This window comes from Calypte anna, chromosome 3 (assembly GCF_003957555.1).
Source record: "Calypte anna isolate BGI_N300 chromosome 3, bCalAnn1_v1.p, whole genome shotgun sequence".
NCBI lineage: Eukaryota > Metazoa > Chordata > Aves > Apodiformes > Trochilidae > Calypte > Calypte anna.
The window spans coordinates 38,125,786-38,146,412 of NC_044246.1; the positions used below are offsets into that span (position 1 = coordinate 38,125,786).

Below are 20,627 nucleotides of genomic sequence, written 5' to 3' on the forward strand. Positions count from 1 at the left end.
AACCGCCTTTCTGGAGCCAACAGCTCTGCTGCTGCTGCTGCTGCAGCACTTCCCAGGGGAAACGCTGCTCCTCACGCATTGCTGCTCTTCCCCCCAGGGGCGGCTTCCCGCTACCGTCCGATTCAGCCCCGCACGGAGCCCCCCCGCTGCCGGAAGCTCTCCCCAGCAGCCCGGCAGTTACTGAGCCACCTCCGAGGCCGCGGTGGGCGCGGGGATCCCACCCAACATCGCCCGCACTTCAGGGCCTGCCTCTACCCGCCTACACTCCCCCAGCCCCTCCCCGGCCCTCATTCCCCCTCGGGCGCTATCGGCCGCGCCCCACCGTCGCCATGGCAACGCGGGTCCGGCCGCCCGCTCTGTGCCGCGGCGCGCGCTAGCGCCCCGCGCGCATGCGCCCCGCCTCCCGCCGCAGCTCCACGGCGCCTGGGGGAGGAGGAGGAGGAGGAGGAAGAAGGGGAGGGCAGAGGGCAGGCGCGGGTAGCGGCGCGTGCGCGCGGAGAGGCGGTTGAGCGGAGCCGTTAGGATGTCGCGTTACGGCCGCTATGGAGGCGGTGAGTTCCCGGGGCGTTGCGAGGGGCGGGCGGCTGCGCGGAGGGGAGAGTGAGGGAGGTCTGCGGAAGGGGCGAATGCCGCGGGGAGCGGAGCGGACGGCCAGAGGGGAGGAAAGAAGGCGAGGCCGCCGTTGCTGCCGTTTCGTCGCCGCCGCCATTTTGCGTCAGCGGCCGTGGGGGAGGGGGTGCGCCCGCGCATGCCGCCGCTCGTGGTGAAGGCGGGAGCGGTTCGCTCGAACAAGATGGCGGTGCCCCGGGGGGCAGGGATGGGCGAGCCGCCTCTGCTTGGAGCCTCGGCCCGCGTTTGCTTCCGCGCTGACATTGGTTTCGCTCCCGGCAGAGACCAAAGTGTACGTGGGGAACCTGGGTACGGGCGCGGGCAAAGGCGAGCTGGAGAGAGCCTTCAGCTACTATGGGCCCCTGAGAACCGTGTGGATCGCCAGGAACCCGCCAGGGTTTGCTTTCGTGGAATTCGAAGACCCGAGGGATGCTGAAGATGCTGTCCGTGGACTGGATGGGAAGTACGTATCCGTTTCTAATGTTGTGGAAGTTTCAGCCGGTTTTAATACGAGAGAGGGTATCAAGGGTTTCTCTACGCTTCTTCTTTTTGTAGTTCTGCTATAACGATTTACGGACCTCAGTAACGACTAACTTAAAGCCATCATGCACTTGTTACAGGGTGATATGTGGCTCCAGGGTCAGAGTAGAAGTTTCAACAGGGATGCCCCGCCGCTCCCGTTACGACAGGCCTCCTGCGCGACGCCCCTTTGACCCTAATGACAGATGCTATGAGTGTGGTGAGAAAGGCCACTATGCTTACGATTGTCACCGCTATAGTCGCCGAAGAAGGAGCAGGTACGTGTGGGGCCAGAGTGGCTGTATTCCTTCGCCAGTTCACTTTTGTGTAGCTCTTGTTAGCAAAGAACAGAATGTTACGCCAGTTTTCTTTAAACTTTTAAAGCTAGAATAAATGTATAGGTATATATTACAATTTGTTGCTATTTCTATCAAATGTTAATATCTTAATAATCAACCTGGTCAAAACCTTTCAGGTTTCTTCGTTTGAGTCAGTCGCCTTGATTCAGAATGTCACGAGCCTTAAGATTTCATGCTGAGGCGCCTTGCAAATCCGACACTTAAGATCCTCCTAGACCTTGAGGTGATCAGCATAAGAGGCCAGATCCCCTCGAGCCATCTACACGTAGCTTCACCTTATTCTTTAAGGGCAGAAAATTTGAGACGGTGATCGCCGTAACAGTAAATTTGGCTTTCAATTGGGGCCCCCCTCCGGTTTAGAAAGAGGAACACCAGATTGACCACATTCCCACCTAGAAAAATCTTCTTGCGTCAATCAAGCCTCACCCTGGCTCATTGGGCTGTCAGTTTGATCGTCGTTAGATTGAAGAGAACACCTAGATGCAGCGATCGGCTATAGATACTTCTAGATCGTCTAGATCTGCTAGACCTTGGGCCAAAGAGGGTCGACCTGCAAACTTGCAAGGTTTATTTTAAATACGCATTACAGTGTTTTCTATTCTAATGTAATTCTGCAATGTAATTCAGCTTTTAACATTTTTCTAGGTAGTAAAATGCTCAAGACAAGTAGGCCCAGAGATTTTTCCAACTGACAGATGCTAGTTCTTTAGTTTTCTGAAATGAGTTTTGACTTCAGCAGGGCCTCACATGCACTGACTGCTGCAGCTGTTTCCTAATATTTGTTTTCTCTAACCTAAAACCAGGTCCCGGTCTAGATCTCGCTCAAGGTCCCGAGGAAGGAGGTACTCTCGGTCACGCAGTCGGAGTCGTGGTAGGAGGTACGCTTAAGCTTGTCTTTTATTTCTATTTGTTTCTTTTGCATAAAAAAAGCTGTAATTTTACAACTCTTTTAATTTACTTTTCAGGTCCAGGTCAGCTTCCTATCGTAGGTCCCGGTCCGTGTCTCCTCGTAGGTCTAGGTCTGTGTCTCCCCGCCGGTCTCGATCGGGTTCCTTGAAGAGATCAAGGTAATTAAGAAGTAATTTTTAATGAGTTCTGTGTTTTGATGTTGTTTGATGTTGGTCTTCATTTTAGTTAAGGGATTCAAACAGGTATTTGTTAGCAGACTTTATAATGTGTTGATGTGTAGGGATCAGACTTCACCATGATTTAAAAAGTTTTTGATAATCCTAGTAGAATATATAGACATGGCAGTAGAGTTAGTTTTGAGATCTTACACAGCTGCATATCCCATGATGAATGTTGATACCTAAAATATTAATAATGATACAGATTTGCCTGTCAACATGTAAGCATTAGTCAAAATAGTGTTGTAATTGTTATCATTCCAGTTGATTTGACCTCTCTGGTTTTGCGTTAATTTGCCTTAATTTTTTATTTCAGGTCTAGATCAAGATCCAGATCTAGATCCAGATCTGTTACATGGCCCCGAAGCAGGTAAGATTTAATCCATGACCGAAGATTATTAGTAATAAGCTGCTTTAAACTCTGTTTAGCCTTACTGACAGCTGTTAAGTTTTTCAGAAGCTGTGTTTTCTCTTCGCTGACTTTAAGGACCTGTAGTTTTAAAAAGCAGTGCAGAAGATTCTTTCTCTTTTTATTGTTGTACTTATCACTGATATCCAGGTCCTGATTGTCATCACAAATATTATTTTTATTAGATTGATTGTAGCAGCTAACATAGGAAATAAATTTAAAGTTAATCTGAAGAGTTTTCTTCTTTGTGTAGCATACATGAGATTGTGGGTTCTTCCTGTTATTTGTCAGAGAAATCCCAATGCCCATCCAGTAGTGTGTTAAAAGCATTAATGCATATAGACAAGCAAGTCATGAAGGGCTTCCTGGTGCTGTGTTACAGCTCCTTCCAGCTCTGTCAAAAACAAGTATCAGTCTGCAGTATCTGAAATAATTTTTATATAAACAGTTGTCAGAATTATTTTGTACCAACAAAGGTACCCTAAGAGTGATGGTCAAATTTTAAAGGAACAAGGGATGTAATTCTTTTTCTTTAGGTTGCAGCTTAATCTTTTAGTAATAAGTGAATGCAGCTTGTGCTTTGTGCATCCTCATCAAGGTAGCATGGCTGATGTGGGTTGATTAGATGTTCTCTTATGATGTCAGAGGAGAACAAGAGTAAATTAAAGCTCTTCTCTGAGGGAGGTACTACTGGTTTTGCCTCAGCCCTTTCCTGGCCCTGCTGTTCTTTTACAACAGTCTTTTGAAACAATAGTCAACCATGAAGAAACACACACACACAAAAATAAGGAAGCAGAAGGGAGAAAGTGGAAAAGGCTGCACCTGAAGATTGGAGATTTAGTGCTGAACGGTGGTAGTAGCAGCACTTTATAAGAATGGAACAGGAAGGAATTACAAGAGTTTTTAGGGAATGGAGATGTGAAGACCAGAAGATAGCTTAGTTAAGAGCAGAAACTTGAACACACAGTCCAGAAGCTTGTAAAGAAGAAGGGAAATTCCCTGAGGCAGTAATGTTTCTCACTGCTCAAGAATACTTTCTCTACCTGTTGCTAAAATATATTGAATCTCGATACTAGTTGTTCCAGCGTGACTTAATCGTGGCTCATCACTGCTTGCTGTCAGGAGCAGAAAATGGCTATGGTCAACAGGATCTCAAAGAGAAAAATATATTTTATCTCAATTGTTTTGCTTATTTTAGTACCAGAATGGGTTTCTGCACTGTAAAGGATGCTGTAGTTGAAATTTCTAGACTCTGCAGCGTCTAGATGACATCATCCTTTTTTTTAAGTAGAGATAAAGTGATGAAGGCAAGAGGAAATTAGTGACACACAAGTGCAGAGAAGTGGCCAAATACTGGTGCTTAACTCTAATGAAGTCGCTGTTAAAATTACACAAGGCAACTAAAAGATGGTTTCTGTACAAAAGAATCAATGGAATGCATAGAATGCAGTGACAGGCTCTTGATTCATAAGGAAGACTAAGTATTGCATCATGTCTGCTGGTTTGAGAGCATCAAAACAAACATCTGGAAGTTGTTGTGGAAAGCCTTGAATGTAGCAGTAGGACGCTGCTTCTGGGAACAGGAATTTCAGCTATTCTGTTAGGCAATAACAGCGTTCTTATGGTGCAGCAGAGTTATCTCAAAACCTAAAAGTTTTTTCTGTCTTTCCACAAGAGTTGAGACGGATTTAAAAATGTATCTTGAGAAAGGGCATATATAAGATGAATTGCACTGAGGAGAAGGTATTTGTAGGAGCATGCTGCTTACAGCCAGTTTCAACAATAGTGGTAGATGGCACTCAAGCCTAATAAAACTTGGGAGCTTAGATCATGGCTTTCTATTACCTTGTGAGAACATTGGTCAGGATTTGGGTTGTTCATACATTCCTGCCACCTGCATTAGCAAACAGCAGTCATCAGCCAGGGACCAAAGTATAGAACAACATGTGCAGCATCCATTTAAAAAGCTTCTGAAATCTCACAAGAAAGGCCCTGGAGAAGTGCAGGATTCTTTTTTTTCAACGTGAGAGTTCTTATACGTTTAATGTGAGTCTTGGTTTCTTAAATGGGGAAATAGGCATGCTACCAGCTTCCCTGATGAGTTTTTTCTTGTAGATCTAGGTCTCATGGCAGATCAAAATCTGGCTCTCTGGCTAAGAGGTAAGCATACAGAGATAAAGGCTGCAGTAGTATCTAAAATTCACTATTGGGTTTGCACTATTAACAGAGCTCGGTCCTTAAGAAAAATGCCCCTCAAACATAGGTATCCAGATAACCTGTTTGTAATGTGAATGTGATTATAAAATTTTTCTACATCAGATATGAACCTTACACATCTCTTTGTTTTAATTAGCTATTTTGGAGTTTCCAATGTAGTACTCATTGGTTTTTGTGTCTTTATGCTTAGTTCTGTAAATTTTTTCTACCCATCACATAAAGGACTTGAGTTTATTTAATGCTATTGATGAAACAGCAGGAAATCTATGATGATGTTTCTGTCCTCAAAGCCTCACCTCAGTATTACCCCTTGTTTTCCTTTTTTCTGTAGTGAAGACAGTTGCTCAAAATTAATCTCCATGCTAAATGTCTTCACTGACTGGATCCTTGTCAGAGTAAATGTTGATTCAAAATTTTTGCTGTTTTAAAGAGCTTCAGTTAGATTCCCTTAATAATGCTATTGCTATCTAAGATGCTTATTTTTTGAATATAAGAATTCCATTTGACTTTTGAGTTACACTGATGATACTCTTGTTTTCACAGTCGGTCAAAGTCCCGATCACCATCTCCAAAGAGAAGGTATGTTGATTACCCAGCTAATAACGTGGACTCTATATATGGCATTTTAGTATCTGCAGTGATCCCCAATGAGGAGTTTTACTGCTGTTTGTAGGAAAATACTGGGAAAGTATTTTGCCAAAATGTCTCTTCAAGTGAAATAATGTCACTGCGTCTTTATATATGGTAATACATACATGGCAATAATAAATCCATGGGATACTGGTTATAGAGCAGTATGTGTTGTGTTTGTCTGCTCCTGCATTGATTTCACTTCATTACCAGTTTTATTGCACAGATTTTGTCCCAGCAAGCTGAAGGCACAGAATAAATGTGGCAATCAGCTTTGAGTCTCATTAACAGCTGCATTGATATTGGGGAAGACAGAGGGAAATAACTTGGCATAAGAGTAAGGAATGGAAGATTGAACTTCTTGTATTTGCTGCTGTTCACTCAATTATTTTTTTCCCCATAAGTTAGTAAAAAATTATCTGTCTCTTTATGCATATATGTATAGTGACAGAATCAGCAGCATTTTTTTCCCTACTTTGAATTCTGTAGCAGTTAATTGTTACAACTTTGGTGTTTAGAATTTGCAGGGAGGTGAAGATATCCTAGTAAGAATAACTGTAGACTTGCCAGGATGTGTCCCTTGGAAGTCTTTAGTGATCCTTCATCTTTTGTTGTTTCTTTTTATTTTTTTCACATACCTTTAGAACTTCTACACTTAAGTTTGCTTCATTTATAAATGTGGTTGCGTGTAGTCTTAACCTCACAATCACGATGTATTGTCTCTGAATCATCAGCCCGTTAATTTTGTCAGTAGTGATTGGTTATTTTATTTAAAAACAGTGCTTAAAAGTGCCAGAGTAGTCTAGGTATCCTCCTGTTGTTTTCTCCTGTATCTGCGAATCCAAAAATACCACATAATGTTAACTATGGATTCTTTCCCTTTCAGTCGTTCACCATCAGGAAGCCCTCAAAGAAGTGCAAGTCCTGAAAGAATGGATTAAAGTTATGAAGTTAATCTTTTAGGAAGAAAGTTATTTTGCTTACATTATTATAAGGGATTTTGTGGTGTCTTTGTAAATGTAAGAATGTAGATAGGAGAGTATATCAACTAAAATTTGGCATGATCTGGGTCTTCTGAGTTAGTCACGCCAATAGACTAGCACAGGTCTCTTTTTATTGTACGAATTAACTTCCTGTGATACGAAATGTGGGAATTTTTTATTGGCACATTGAAATAAAATGTGTATTTTTAACTAAAACTTCCCTGTAGTAACCCTGCTGCTTCTGTTAACATTTGGGTAATTTTAGCTGTGTGCCATGTAACATGGATGAAAAATAACTAATAATCAGTGTCTTTTCAAACTAGTCATTTTTCACATTTATTTTTGAATAGTCTTTGGTGAAAGGATCAGTTTCTGCTTTCTTTGCAATCCATCTCTGTCTGCAGATGGCTAAAAATTTGCATATGCCCCTTTTATTTATGATATTTAGCAGGAATTAATTTTTCTCCTTAATCTAATTATTCCACAAAGCTTGCTCTCTGGTGCTTGACTACTTGTTATACCAGATACCCAGAAATTTAGGATGAAATTTTATTCAAAACACTGACATATTTTAAGCAAATAACATCTGCAGAAGCCTCTAATGTAACAAAAATCATTAATAACTTGACCATTCCTACTTTCCCCTGTTGCATTTTTAAAGTTATTTAGGCTATTAATATAAAGAAAATCTCTTAATGTCTCAAGGCATGTTTCCCTTTTTGTGAGGGAAGATGTATGGGCTTCTGACCTACTTTCTGATGAACCTTAGGAAAATGTGTTTGAGAAGCAACAGAAAGCTGTTACTAGTCTTTCAGCAGCTCACTCAAACTTCCCTCTTAAAAGTGAAAGATTCTCACAGCTGACCTGAGGCATTTTAATTTGCTTCACAGAAACTGGTATGGTTTTTAAGCAACCCAGATCCTGGAGACAATTTGGTTGAATTAAGGTAATTTCTTACAGTAAATACACACCTGCAGGATTAATTATTTGTGTATAAGTACCTCAAGCTCTGTGTTTGTCCTGATTATGTAGTAAAGAATTGCATGATAAGGCACTTCATTGACACAGATCACAGCAAAAGACTGGAAACAATGTTAGACTGTGAACAGACAGACTGGTAGGCAGAAGGGGAAAAAAGATTTTATCCAGCAGTTTCTGCAGTTAACAAGCAGTGAAATGGAAAGTGAGGCCTCTCTGGCCTTCTTGTGATACCTGTCATGACTTTGCTTTTAATGTCTAAACCACAGTAGAGCATCTTAAATGAAAAAAAAAAATTCAGTCACACTTGGCTCACTCATGAGTTTCAAAATACAGGTTTCCTGTTACCAATGACCTGATGGAGCTTTTTCAGTGTATGAGTCCAGACTCAACGTACTATGGCGCTGCAGCATTGTCTGGTCCTGTTAATTAGTCCTAACAGCTATGGTGCTTGGTGTCTGCCTGCACGCTCCCATGGTGTGCCCAGCAATGAGGATCAGTGTCTCATCTGCCAGGAGCAATGATCAATATTCTGGCAACATCCATGAAATTTTACCATTGCAGCACTGGGAGAGCAGGGGGGCGACACACATTTTCCCCTGCTGTGATTTAGCTGAAATGCCTGAAACCTTTGACTTGTGTTTGAAGTATTTATTGATTGTGCATTGTCTGCCCGGTGTACAGCGTACCTAGTGAGAGGCACATGTACACTGCTGCTCTGGAATTTGATCAGCTTTTTCTTTTCTGTACTCTTAGGCAAACCTACTCCACAATAAACCTGCAGACTACATGACAGCTGTGCTGGTACCTGTCTTTCAGTACCCACAGACAATGTGGAAGATGGAGCAGAGGAGCCCGGGTTTCTGTCAGAGACTGGGGTTCCTCTGAACCCAGGCTGAGCATCACGGGAGAGTAGCAGGATGCTCATTTTGAGGGTCAAAGTGGCGGAACTGCCACATTTGTGAGTCCAGTGGCTAGGCACGGCCACTGGGGGCAAGATCATTCTGTGCAACCATTCAGCAAGGTGGAAGGAATAACAAAATGTACCAGTACAGGTTAGGAGGCAATCTGCTAGAGAGAAACCCCATGGAGAAGGACCCCTTGGAGTCCTGGTGGACATCAAGTTAACCATGGGACAGCAATGTGCCCTTGTGGCCAAGAAGGCCAATGGTATCCTGTGGTATATTGAGTGTGTCCAGCTGATCAAGGGAGATTCTCCTCCCCCTCTACTCTGCCCTAGTGAGACCTCATCTAGAGTATTACATCCAGTTCTGAGATTCCCTGTTCAAGAGGGACAGGGATTTACTTGAGAGAGTACAACGGAGGGCTATGAGGATGATTAAAGAACTGGAACACCTGCCTTGTGAAAAAAGGCTGAGAGACCCAGGGCTTTTTAGTCTGGAGAGAAGACTGAGAGGGGATCTAATTAATGGGTATAAGTGTGTGAGGGCTGGGCATCAAGAAGGAAGCTGCAGCTGATGAAGCATGGGAGAGAGCTGAGGGCTCCAGCAGGAGCTGGGCTTGTGTGCCTCCGGCAGCAGTAGGGCAGGAGGTGGGAGCCAGGTTGCAGTGCCTACAGTGTATGACATGACATGGCCCAAGGACTCCTACCCCTGTGTCCCTGGGGGGAGGGATGCCAGCTTCCTAATATGATCTGACATCCCCCAGCTCTTGTGAAACCTGAGAAAGGTTTTCATCAAACAGGCCACATTTTACAGGGTTTGGGGATGATAGGTATTTCACATGGAAGCACAATACTTAGATGATGGTTTTCCTCCTGCAATTGTGTATTCAGGAACATGGATGGATGCACACACTTCAGCAGCCAAGATAAAGCATAGAAGATGCTCTTGTGAAGGCCCATGTGTGCCTCTCACTGCTGGCTTTGAAGTGCAAGTTAAACCAGATGAGCCACGGTGTCCAGCTGGGATAATCCCACCAAAACCATCCTCTGCAAAGCCATTCTGTGTGACCACGCTGTACCCGTGCCATCCCAACGCTGCTGTCAGACCCAGCAGCTCTGGCCTAAGAGCTTCCCTGTTGCCCAGCACAGGAAGGGCAGGGTGCCCTTTGATGAGCTGACACTGAGCCATGGGGCAGGTCAGTGGTAGGGACAACAGCAGCCAGTGCATCTCAGATGCTGGGAACAGCTGATGTTGTAAAGAACAGTCTTTATCAGCCTCCACACATGCTCCACATGAATATTACCAGACATTCCCCTGCTGCAGTTTGAGCTGTGACATGCCATGGCCCTAACAGTGTTTTCAGTGCTTTTGTAGTGCAAAACAAAACCTAATGCCCAGGGTGAGGCTGGGCAGAGGATGAGAGCACAAACTAGACAGCAGCAGAGGTGGCAATAGGAGTTAAAGCCAGCAGAAGCCATAGAAGAAAACCACAAAGAAGAAAAGTTCCCAGATCGGATGCGTCACCTAGAAAAGTTGGGAATTACTGCTCTGCACTTGGTGGCATTTCTGGCTAACCTGCCAGAGACACTTACCCTCTTGGTGGTAGTAGTCAGCATCTTTTCTCAAGTGGTGCTGAAAACGAGCCAGGTGGTGTGGTTGTATTCCTCACCTGGGCGGAGCAGGGAGTCAGGGAAGTGGGGCTGGGGAGAGATAGCAGCATGTCAGTGATCATGAGCACACAGGGCAGGACAAGCAAGTGTCAGGAGGGCATGCATGGCTGCATCCCTTCTGCCTTGCTGGGGTGGTGTCCCACAGCTCCCTCCAGGCTTTTCCAGTGGCAGTGTTTTGTTAAACACTCCTTACTTGCGAGCTGGCTGAGTGGGCAAGTCAGCTCACTGACCTGGCCCTGGTTAAATTCAGATCCCAGAGGGAGAAGATGGTAAAGCCTGTGACCTATGCCTACCTCTGTTCTGGTGTCTACAAAGCATCTCTTCACCAAGCAAACTCCATTCATAAATTTAATCCCCAGAGACATCGAGCCACCTGAGCAGCTCTCAGAGGTGGAGGGGACAGTTCACCTTGTTGATGGCATCAGGCCAGTTCTGGGTTTCCAGGCAGAAAGCCGAGTGCTTGGGGTACACAACAGCACCTTTGCCCTTCAGGGAGCCATCCAGGTTGTTCCCAGTGTAAAACTGCATCCCAGGCTGTGTAGTGTGAACCTCCATGGTCCTGCCAGTGGGTGGGTGGCGAGCCCTGGGGAGACACAAGTGGAGGATGGCAAGGGGCTGAGTGGGCACCCTACGGCTTCAGCAATGGGAAATACCTGCCAGGGTCCCAGCCTACCTGGCCACAAGGCGTCGAACTCGAGTCTGATGCAGGCAGAAGTTGTGGTCAAAGCCACCCAGACAAAACTTCTTCAAGTGCTTTCCCAGTTCCACAGGCTGCCGGAGATCAAAGCTGGTGCCCTGCACAGCAGCCACCTCCCCTGAGCAAGGTGAACAGCAGCAACACCCACTCAACAACATGCCAGCAGGCAACACCCATGGCACAGGCCCTTGTGCAGGGTTGAGATCCCTTGCTGTGGTGAGCTGAGGGGTCTAAGATGTGTTGTGATCCTTGCTGCAGTGCTCTACTTCAAGCAAGCTTGCCTCGTGGCCACTGTAACTCAGGCTGGGACATTAATACCTTTTTTCCCAGCAGAACCAGCCTCCTCCCAGATCTCTGAACAAACACCCTTGAGATAGCCACAAGGGTGGCCTTCTTGCCAGGATGGTGATTATGGGCTATACAGGGAGACAATACCCCTCCTGGCTCAGCATTGTCTTGGGGATAAAAAGGGGATAAGACCATAAACCAAGCATTTTCTCTCAAGTTCTTTTTTTAAGGCCTGATGTGGTAACACAGAATCCTGTGATAAAACTCCTGCAATGAGATCAACCCTAATAGGTACAAAACACAGTACAAAACACAGCCATCCTAACCCAAAGGAATGGGGTTTTGCATGGGGGAGGTTAGAGAGGAAGGGCAGGGGAGGGGATTGTTTTTTCTTAAGTGACATTCTTCTACCCCTCTCTAAAGGGAGAGGTTTCCAAGGGTGAGCAGCCCTGCTGCTGGTCTGTGTGCTCTGCTCTGCTGTCTGCAGTGTCACAGCCAGCGTGGCTGCAGCTCTGTACCAGTTCTGCTCTGCAAACATTGAGAAACAACAGCCTCCACCTGTCAAACAAGGCATTTCTGTGGCTTCTGATCCTATCTAAATGAGCACTTTTACTGAATTCAGCTGTGTGGCAGAAAAAACACCTTGGAAAAAAAAAATCCCAAACAACAAGCGGTATAGGCACTTACATAACATACAGCAGCCATTGCATGCAAGGGCTCTGTCTTTAACAGTTGACCAAATATTATCTTCACTCCAGGGCTAAGACTGTACACAGCTTTATTAGCTTCAAAGGCTACATTTACCCAGAACACCAACAGGGAACTGCAAAAAGCAGGGGCAGCAAGCTGGTGGCAATTAAGATGTGGAACAGCTCCATGGTGAAAGCAGTAGGGAGAAGCAGGGCAGTAGGTTTGCTATGGCCTCAAGCTCTTCCCCACTCTGAGCTCAGGCAGGACACAGCTGAGCAAAAGCTGCCTGGGCTGGGAAACTCCTTAAGACAAAAGACCATGAATGCACATACAGTGGGCTCAGTTCACATACACAGATGTAATTCTAGTTTTAGCATACACTACAGCTAAAAAGTTTTCTTTCTTTCTTTTTGCTTTTTAAATCCTCTCTTCCTCTCCCTCCTGAAGTCAGGTGCAAGAGCATGAGGAAAACAAGCCCTGCCACTTCCAGCAGAGCTTGGTAAGCCTAAGCTTACTAGGAACTACTCTGTGTGCTCCTGCAGTCCTCAGGCACACAACCCACCCCACACCCAGTTTATCTTCAGTTGATGCTACCTGCACTCAGGAACACAGCTTTCCCAGCATTCATGCCCCAGATCAGCTGCTTGGTGGTCCTGTCACTACTCTGTCCTCTGGAGATCTCTGGCACAGCACATCACTGTCCCACCACCCTTGCCTGCCACAGCTCAGCATCTGCATTTCAACAGCCTCCATCCCTCTAAGACAATCTGGATAGATGGAATCAGCCTGATTATCATTTATCAGCCATCATTTATGAGAAAATCTAAAAGTCTGCTTTTTTGATTATTTTAACATATTTTAGATTTTTTAAAAATTAGACCAAATGCAGGGGGGGTTTAATGCTTTTCATTATTTTTGTTTTCATTTTAATGCTTTTTCATTCTTTTTTCATTCAAATCAATAAAACTTACTATCAGTTTAATTTTGCACTTAGGTCAGCTCTTACTGTAACAGCACAGGCACTTACACTAAGAAGAAGTGGGTGTTGGAGCAGCACAGTGTGAGGGTTGGGGTCAAGCCCCTCAAAGCAAGGTGCATGCCCCCTTGTTAATAACAGGACTGTTTCCAAGTGCTTTTGTTTGGTGCTGACTCTCTTGCAGGTACAGAGAATGTGTTTCTCAGCCCAGCCAGTTCAGATAATTTAACATAATGGCTGGCTCATTTATGGGGAGGAACAGAGTGGAAGTTGTGAGGAAAAAAAAAAACCAAAAAACCAAAACAAACAGAAAACTAGAAAGCCTTGTTTTCTCCTTTTTACCCCTTCAATCAGGACCCGGTGCAAGAAGCTGCCAGCTTGCTGCTCCACCTTGAGGCTGAAGACAGCACCAATAACACTTTTGTTTTATTAACCTGCTCAGTATGCACAACATTCTGTTTTCCTAAGCCGGCTTTCCTCTTTTTTTTCTACTTTTTGCCACGCAGCACATTAAAGACAAGAAAGTAAGGAAAGACAGGATTTGTGTCTCTAACGTTCCAGCCAACAGCACCAGCTCTCCCATTCAGATAAGGGGACTGGTGGCTCAGCTCTTGCAGCAAAGGATGGTGCCGGGCACCTGGGCCACCACAGATCCCAGCAGCTCTAGAGCACTGGGCCTGGGAGCTGCCCTCCAGATCAGTGAGCCTGACGACATCCTAGTCTGCCAACACATTTATTGACAGCAGCCCTGTGCCTACAGCATGCTGCTTGCATCTCCCGGGTATTATCAAGGCTTAAGAAATGTGTTATCTTGCTTTCTGTGGACTTTGAGCATGGGCTTAGGGAAATAAAATCTGTGGAAATAAGACCTTGACATCACATGGAAAAGCCCAGTAGAGAAATATGAGAAAGCTGAACACTGCTAGGAACAATGGATCGGCCTGCAGGGAAATGCTGGCCAAAGAGCTCTGGAGGGACATGTTTTGGTCCTGTGCCTTAGGTAGCGTTGTCTCCCCTTGGACCCAAGATGAAGCCTCGCACCCCGCTTGCCTCTGGTGCCATCTCCTGCTGCTCCTGTCTCCCAGACAGACACTGGTCCAACTCCTCTCCATTTCTGGGCCTGGTGATGGACCCTGCTACCAACACAGAGCTCTGGCAATTAATCTCAGTTTCTGATGGCCTGTGTCCAGGGATGAGGGCCCCGCTGTGCCCTCACACAGGGTCCCTGGCCCTTGCCAGGCAGTGCTGTTTCCCAATCCCCACAAACACTCATCTGTAAAACCCTCTTCACCATGTGCACCATAGTGTAAAACCCTCTTCACTGTGTGTTGCAGCACCCACCAGTAGGGATCTGGGTGTCGTCCACAGGCAGGTAGGAATCTGCTTCAATAGAAATCTCATGGTCATAGATATCCCGTGAGCCCTGTAGGAGTACAGGAAACACTGGAATCATTCATTCGAGCAGCCAAAAGAACACCCAAGGAATGACTGCCCAGAGTGGTGCTACAAGCTGGTCTGGTAGTGCCTGGGAGACCTCCTGGCCACTATCCCACCTTGACCCTGGGCACAGGATAAAGGCACCAGCACAGGCAGAAACCCTCCTGGGAGCTGTAAATCCTACAGGGCTGAGCCTATCATTCTGAACTTATCTCACCAAGCATCTACCACCCCACAAGTCAACCAGCCAAAACATGCTGGTTGCTGAGCTCCTGGTGGTGGGCAAAAGAGGAAGGAAGCAAGCATGGTGGGGAAACGCAACCCACCCTCCAGGCTCATCTCCTGCAGCACAGGGGGTTGTGTCCCTCTTTCTCTCCACTAGCCTCAGGGATGTTGGCAGGGAACCAGCTGGGCTGGAAGGAGAGCAGGATCAAAGCTGAGCCTGCATGTCTGTCTAATCTGAGCAGCAATTTCATGCCCAAAGGTCTCCTGTTCCTCTGGAAACATGCCTGAGTTGCATGGTATGGGTGTTGATATTACTGTGCTGCTGGGAGGACGAACAGAGGGTAAACTAATGACTGCACAGTTATTGCCCGGGCAGTCGCCTGAGCAGATCTGCACAGAGAGGCTGAGATGTCTCTCACTAACACTTGTATGGGTTTTAGTCTCATGTCCAAGTGTGACTGCGCTGTCCCATCCTATTGCTCTGCCAAGCCACATTTTATTTCTCAGATGTTTTTCCTCCAAGATCACATACAAACAGACTAAAACACAGCTGCAATACAGTGCCCATCTAGTTGGCAGGACCCTGGACTAGTGTGTGGGAGCCCTCTGCACCCTGCTACTACCCTGCTCTGCAACCTTGGCCACCTCATATCCCCTTTTCATGATTCTGACCTGAGTATTTCAGCTCTGTGCTGGCTTTGTCTGGCACTATTGCATTTTATCTCAGCTGCACGCAAGGGTTGTCTCTGAAGCACTAACAAAGGACAGCTAAGAAATGCCAGCCCATCACAGTTTGCCAGGTTTGCACCTCCTCTGTAATCTTCCCAAGGGATCAGGAGAGACTTCACACTCCCCAGTTACACACAAAAGGAGAGGTAAAACTCATGGTGGGATATCTTTGTCCACGACATGCTGATGTAATGCATCTTCAGTTGAGGTCTATTTTATTCAGTCCTGTCCCAGCAGCCCATAATGCATAAGAGGCAACCCCCACTGCTGCATCCCCAGAAGCATCTTATGTCCCCTGGCCAGCATCCTGGTCCACTGATTCCATGGGAAGCTCATGGATCATCCCATGGGCCCCCAGGCTTTTTCCCCCTGCACAGTATCTCTCCAGAGGGTTCACCTCCCCACATTTACCTGCCCTGCAAGGTTGAAGTATGCATGGTTTGTCAGGTTGATGGGTGTTGTCTTATTGGTCTGGGCTCGATAGTTGATGGCGAGCTCCCCACCACTGAGCGTGTAGGTCACCCAGACTTTCAGGTCACCGGGGTAGCCTTCCTCACCATCAGGGCTGAGCCGGAAGAAACAGACACCGTTTGGAAGAACCTCAGGGCTCCACAGAACCTGCAAGATGTGTGCTGTTTGTAAGAAAGTCGTGGGTAACACGATGCCCTTCTCTCCTGCCCCATGTTGGGCTGAACCCAGGGACAAAAGGTATTCAAGGAATGATGCACTGAAAGAAAGGTTGTTTTGATCATCTCTCCTGCTCTTATTCCTTAGGAAAAAATAAACAACAAAAAAATCCCAACAAAACACAATCTTCTCCCTATGAAGGACTAAAACCCAATATCCTCTTCTTGAAAAAAAGAAATGAGGAGTGGGAGAAAACACATGCACCAGCCTGCTCTTGATCAACCATGACCAGCAGGAGTGAACAAGTTTTCCAATGAAATAAACGAGCCAAATAAATGAGGCAGTTTTGTCTGACGGGGGTCCATCCCAGCTCATGTTTCTCCATGTCTCAGAGTCCATATATTTGATTTTTACCCCAGCTGGACTATTTCCCTCTCCCAAGGATCTCCTGGTATGCAACATCATCTCAACAACCTGCTGGCCATCCCCCAGCTAACTCGGGGCTGGCTTCTAGGACAAGGTAAATACACACTGGCAACTCCTGCTTAGTGGATGGGGTTGGATTAAACAGCACCAGATAGATCCACATCAGTGCTGATTGAGAGAACTGGGACCTCTCTGTTTCTTGCCCTTGCCAGAGACCAGTACTCTGCCTGGAACCAAAGAATTTCTTTCCAACGTCTAACCTAAATCAACCCCCCTTCCACATTTAAACCATTAACCCTTGTCCCATTGCTACACATCCTTGTAAAAAGTCCCTCCACAGCCCCCTTCAGATACTGGAAGACTGGAAGGATCTCTTATTCCAAGAGATCTATGTCCTCCTTGTGCTGGGGGCTCCAGAATTGGACATGGTACTCCTGGCAGGGTCTGGCCTCCCTTGACCTGCTGTCCATGCTTCTTTTGGTTCAGCCCAGGAGAAGGTTGGCTTTCTGGGCTGCAAACGCGTATCACTGGATCATGTGGAGCTTCTCGTCAGACAATGCCCCCAAGTTCTCTTCCTCAAGGCTGCTCTCAATCCATTCTCTGCCCAGCCTGTATTTGTGCTTGGGACTGCCCTGACCCTGGTGCAGGACCTTGCACTTGGCCTTGCTGAACTTTCTGAGGTTGGCACGGGCCACCTCTCAAGCCTGTGAACGTCTCTGTGATGGCCTCCTTTCCCTCCAGCATGTCAGCCACACTGCACAGCTTGATGCCATTAGTAAACTTGCTGAGACTGCACTCAATCTGTCATGGACTTGACCCATGTACCCCTACCCCCTTGCAGGATGAATGTGCAACAGGAGGTGAGGTGTCCAGTCCCTGGAGCTTTGTATTTGCCAAAGGAAGAGTTACTACCTGACCAAAAATGACAGATCTAGGGGTAGGGGCCAGATAAAGCTTTTGGGATGACCCTTTTCATACCCCATGCAGAGATCACAAACTCAGGGCACTTGCCAAAAACCAGTATTTTCATCAAACACAGGAACTGAGGTTGCAAATGTGATAAGCAGACGACAGAGCAGGTCCTCCTGCACTGAACATAGTTTGACTGCAGCTCCCACTGCTATGAGACACTGGTTTTATATGTTTCTATTTAAGTTCTTCCAAGGAAAGGTATTAAAGACCAGTAACCATACTGATACCACTATTTTTAAAGTTAAGAGAGCTACTCCGTGAAGTTCCCCAGTGGCACAGTCAGATATTGCCACCATGTAAGCACGGCTGTGAGCTTCTTTGTCACCAGACCACACACTGAGAGCAGCAGCATCTGCTAGATGGGGGGAAAACTCCCAACAAGATGGCCAAGACAGTCACAGCGGAGAGACAGCATGTCTTGTTTTTGTTAAGGCTGACCACAGGTCAGCCACACTGACCATTACCTGACTGGAGAGGATCTTGTGCAGATGCCTGAGCATACCCTGTGGGCTGCAGGACACAAAGCCCTATCTGGGAGGTGTCGCTGCCTTGTCTCCACCAAGTTCAGCAAGAAGCAACAGGAGACCACGGGCCCTGTCTACAGAAGATAGCCTGGAAAACCCAGGTGCAAAGGAGTGCATGTTTTCAGCTCAAGCTCACAGGGGGTCAGGGTGTATGTATAAAGAAACTTCAAACCAAATTGTCCTCTTTGGGGGTACAACAGCCTAGTTACACCAGTAGTCCTTTATTCCTAAAACTGCTGAGGAGCGTGTGATCCTAATCTGATGCCAGTTCACACTGCACCACCCAGAAGTAACTTTTTTCCAGACACTTTGACTTTTGCTCAGTGAGCCCGGATGTTCCTTCAGTGAAAGAAAAGATTAACCCAGGAAAGCAGCTGCACCAGCACTTTCACACTAGTTCCTCTGGGAAAAAAGTGGATCAGCTGGTTACAAATGCAATTGATCCAACAAAGCCCAAGGCTTCAGAAAAGCAGAGACTTCTGAGCTTTCTATGCTATCAGCAGGGCCATCAGCAAGGCTTTGAAGAGAAGAGACTGCTCTGCTGCTCTTACTACTAGGACTGCATGGATGGCATCTGTAATTCTGCAGCATCTCTTGGGAGAAGACAGAAGGGATTGAGTGCCCTGGGGAAAGGGAAAGGTTATTTTATCTGGGGAAGTTACTGAGGAGGGGAGGGGACACAGCAATGATGGAGCATTTTTCCAAGTTTGATCTAGTCAAGTCCTTCTGTGAGCCAGAGGTAGAGTCTAGGGTGTGTTGTCACTGGGGTGAAAGTGGCTTTAGAAGAGGTAATGCAATAACTGCACTGAACCTGCAGCACCACCCTGCTCTCCGCATATTGCTGTCAAAAGCAGTGATGATAGTCAGTTTGGGCAAACTCAGGACCCAGTGCTCAGGGAGTATCTATTGGGCAGCCTTGGGACTGCAGGTGCAAATGAGGTGTGGGGATCACTGTTCCCCAGGAAACTTTATTTGGGCACTGGGACAACTAGAGCAGCCACTCCAGAGCAGTGTGGGTGGCACCCTGGGAGCCTCCATCATGCATGAGGCTGGGTCCTCACAGCTATATCCCAACCCAGGCTCTGCAGGAGCAGCACCTTGCCCCAAGACAACCCTGGAAGAACTGAGCTTATGAGACCTCAGGGCTGCAGTAAACCAGCAGAAGCAGAGTAACCTTCTACATGGCATCCTAGAATGATGCAAGTAAGCCCTGCTAATCCATGGGGCAAAGACAAGTCAACCTAGCAGCTTACAGGCTTTCTTCCCCCTTCCTGAGCCCACGGCACTTTCTGGGACCTGTTCCAACACTATACCCACCAGAAGACCCTACACTGTCAGGAATGAAGACATCATATACTCTTGCCACAACCGTACAGGCTGTGTGCTAGAGGAGTCCTGGACTCGCCAGCCCGATTTTCACCTTGTCAAATCCCTTGGCTCCTCCATGCAGGCTGTTGGGCCCATTGTTGAGGAAGAGCTGATACTCCTTCCCATCCAAGGAGAACCTCCCCTTCCCAATTCTGTTGGCAACACGCCCCACGACGGCACCAAAGAAAGGGTGCTTCTTTGTGTAACCTGGCCAGAAAAAAAGCATACAGTTAAACAGAAGGATTGGGACTGGGTAGGTGATCTCCACGTGTGCTTACAGGTTTAGACATGGCTCTTTCTGCTTTATCTCAGTACTAAATAGACGACTGGAGACCCGGTGTTTCCCAGGACACAAAACTCATCAGTCACGCCTATCTTTGGTTAAAATAGCTGATGAGATCCTGCATTCTTTGCAGGTTTGCAGGAAAGGCGCCTGTGACTGCCAGTCAAATATGACATAAAGCCACCCTGCTGCAACCTAGAGCCACCGATGTCCCTGTCCTCTGGCCACCACTGTGCCCAGGACAGGCAGAAGTAGTTATATTTATTCAGACCATGATTCAGAGGGGATCCCCAGAAGCAGATCATGCAGTGTGATGATAAATCAGAAAATTCTGTTTAAATTGCCTGATTATTATTATTATTATTCTTTTAAATAAAGTAAACGGATTTAGACCCACCTTCCAAACTGTCAAAGCCTAGGACAACATCTGAAAACTCCCCATCCCTGCCCTTCGTCTCCAGAGCGGCGATTATACACCCTAAGGACAAGATCTCCACTTTCACGCTGTCCGACTTTAAGACGAACTTTTCCACCACTTCTCCTCCTTCCTCCTGGGGCATCCGCCCGAACACCTCCCTCTTAACTTCTGTCATCTCTCCCCGAAAGCCGCCTCCCAGCACCGCCGGCGGTGAACCCCGGGGGAGAAGCCGATGCGGGAGCAATGGCGGCCGCCAACCCGCAGGCTCCAGAGAGCAGCCACAACCCCTCACATGACGCTGGGCGGAGTTCGGGCCCTCACCGCCTGGGCCGGGCGTGTGCCAGAGGGTGGGGAAGTACCGAGGGCTTCTACCTGAGGGCAGCGTCCTGCTGGGTCGCCTCGGGTGGGGCCGGGAAGTTCGGCTGCCCGCCGGCAGGAAAGCAGCAGAAGCAGCCGTCGGGGTTTTGGGAGGCGGAGCGGTTTTCAGGGTCTTTGAGAAGTTCTGTCGTGACAAAATGCTGCTTTCCCCCTTGACGCCCCAAAGAGGCGCAAAGCGGGTCT

General features: G+C 47.0%; 2 protein-coding genes across 5 annotated transcripts; one reads left to right on the forward strand and one right to left on the reverse strand.

Moving 5' to 3' along the window:
* Positions 1-452: 452 nt before the first annotated feature.
* On the forward strand, positions 453-8,626 carry SRSF7 (serine and arginine rich splicing factor 7). The gene is made up of 9 exons (XM_030446966.1): positions 453-551; positions 892-1,072; positions 1,230-1,406; positions 2,291-2,365; positions 2,453-2,554; positions 2,931-2,984; positions 5,139-5,183; positions 5,784-5,819; positions 6,757-8,626. Exons 1-9 carry the CDS (start codon positions 524-526, stop codon positions 6,809-6,811), a joined length of 753 nt encoding a protein of 250 aa, XP_030302826.1. The 5' UTR covers positions 453-523; the 3' UTR covers positions 6,812-8,626.
* Positions 2,360-20,364, reverse strand: GALM (galactose mutarotase). Of its 4 annotated transcripts, none has more exons than XM_008505014.2 (8): positions 20,046-20,363; positions 19,418-19,572; positions 15,860-16,066; positions 14,399-14,480; positions 11,080-11,221; positions 10,815-10,989; positions 10,329-10,436; positions 2,360-2,539 (listed from the first exon to the last, which is right to left on the reverse strand). In XM_008505014.2, the coding sequence occupies exons 1-7, from the start codon at positions 20,239-20,241 to the stop codon at positions 10,359-10,361; spliced, it is 1,035 nt and encodes a 344-aa protein (XP_008503236.1). In that variant the 5' UTR covers positions 20,242-20,363; the 3' UTR covers positions 2,360-2,539; positions 10,329-10,358. The 4 variants fall into 4 exon arrangements, with proteins under 4 accessions (XP_008503236.1, XP_030302825.1, XP_030302824.1 ...); XM_030446965.1 differs by lacking the exon at positions 2,360-2,539 and adding an exon at positions 3,268-3,417 and having other exon boundaries at positions 20,046-20,364; XM_030446964.1 differs by lacking the exon at positions 2,360-2,539 and adding an exon at positions 6,616-6,703 and having other exon boundaries at positions 20,046-20,364.
* Positions 20,365-20,627: the final 263 nt, after the last annotated feature.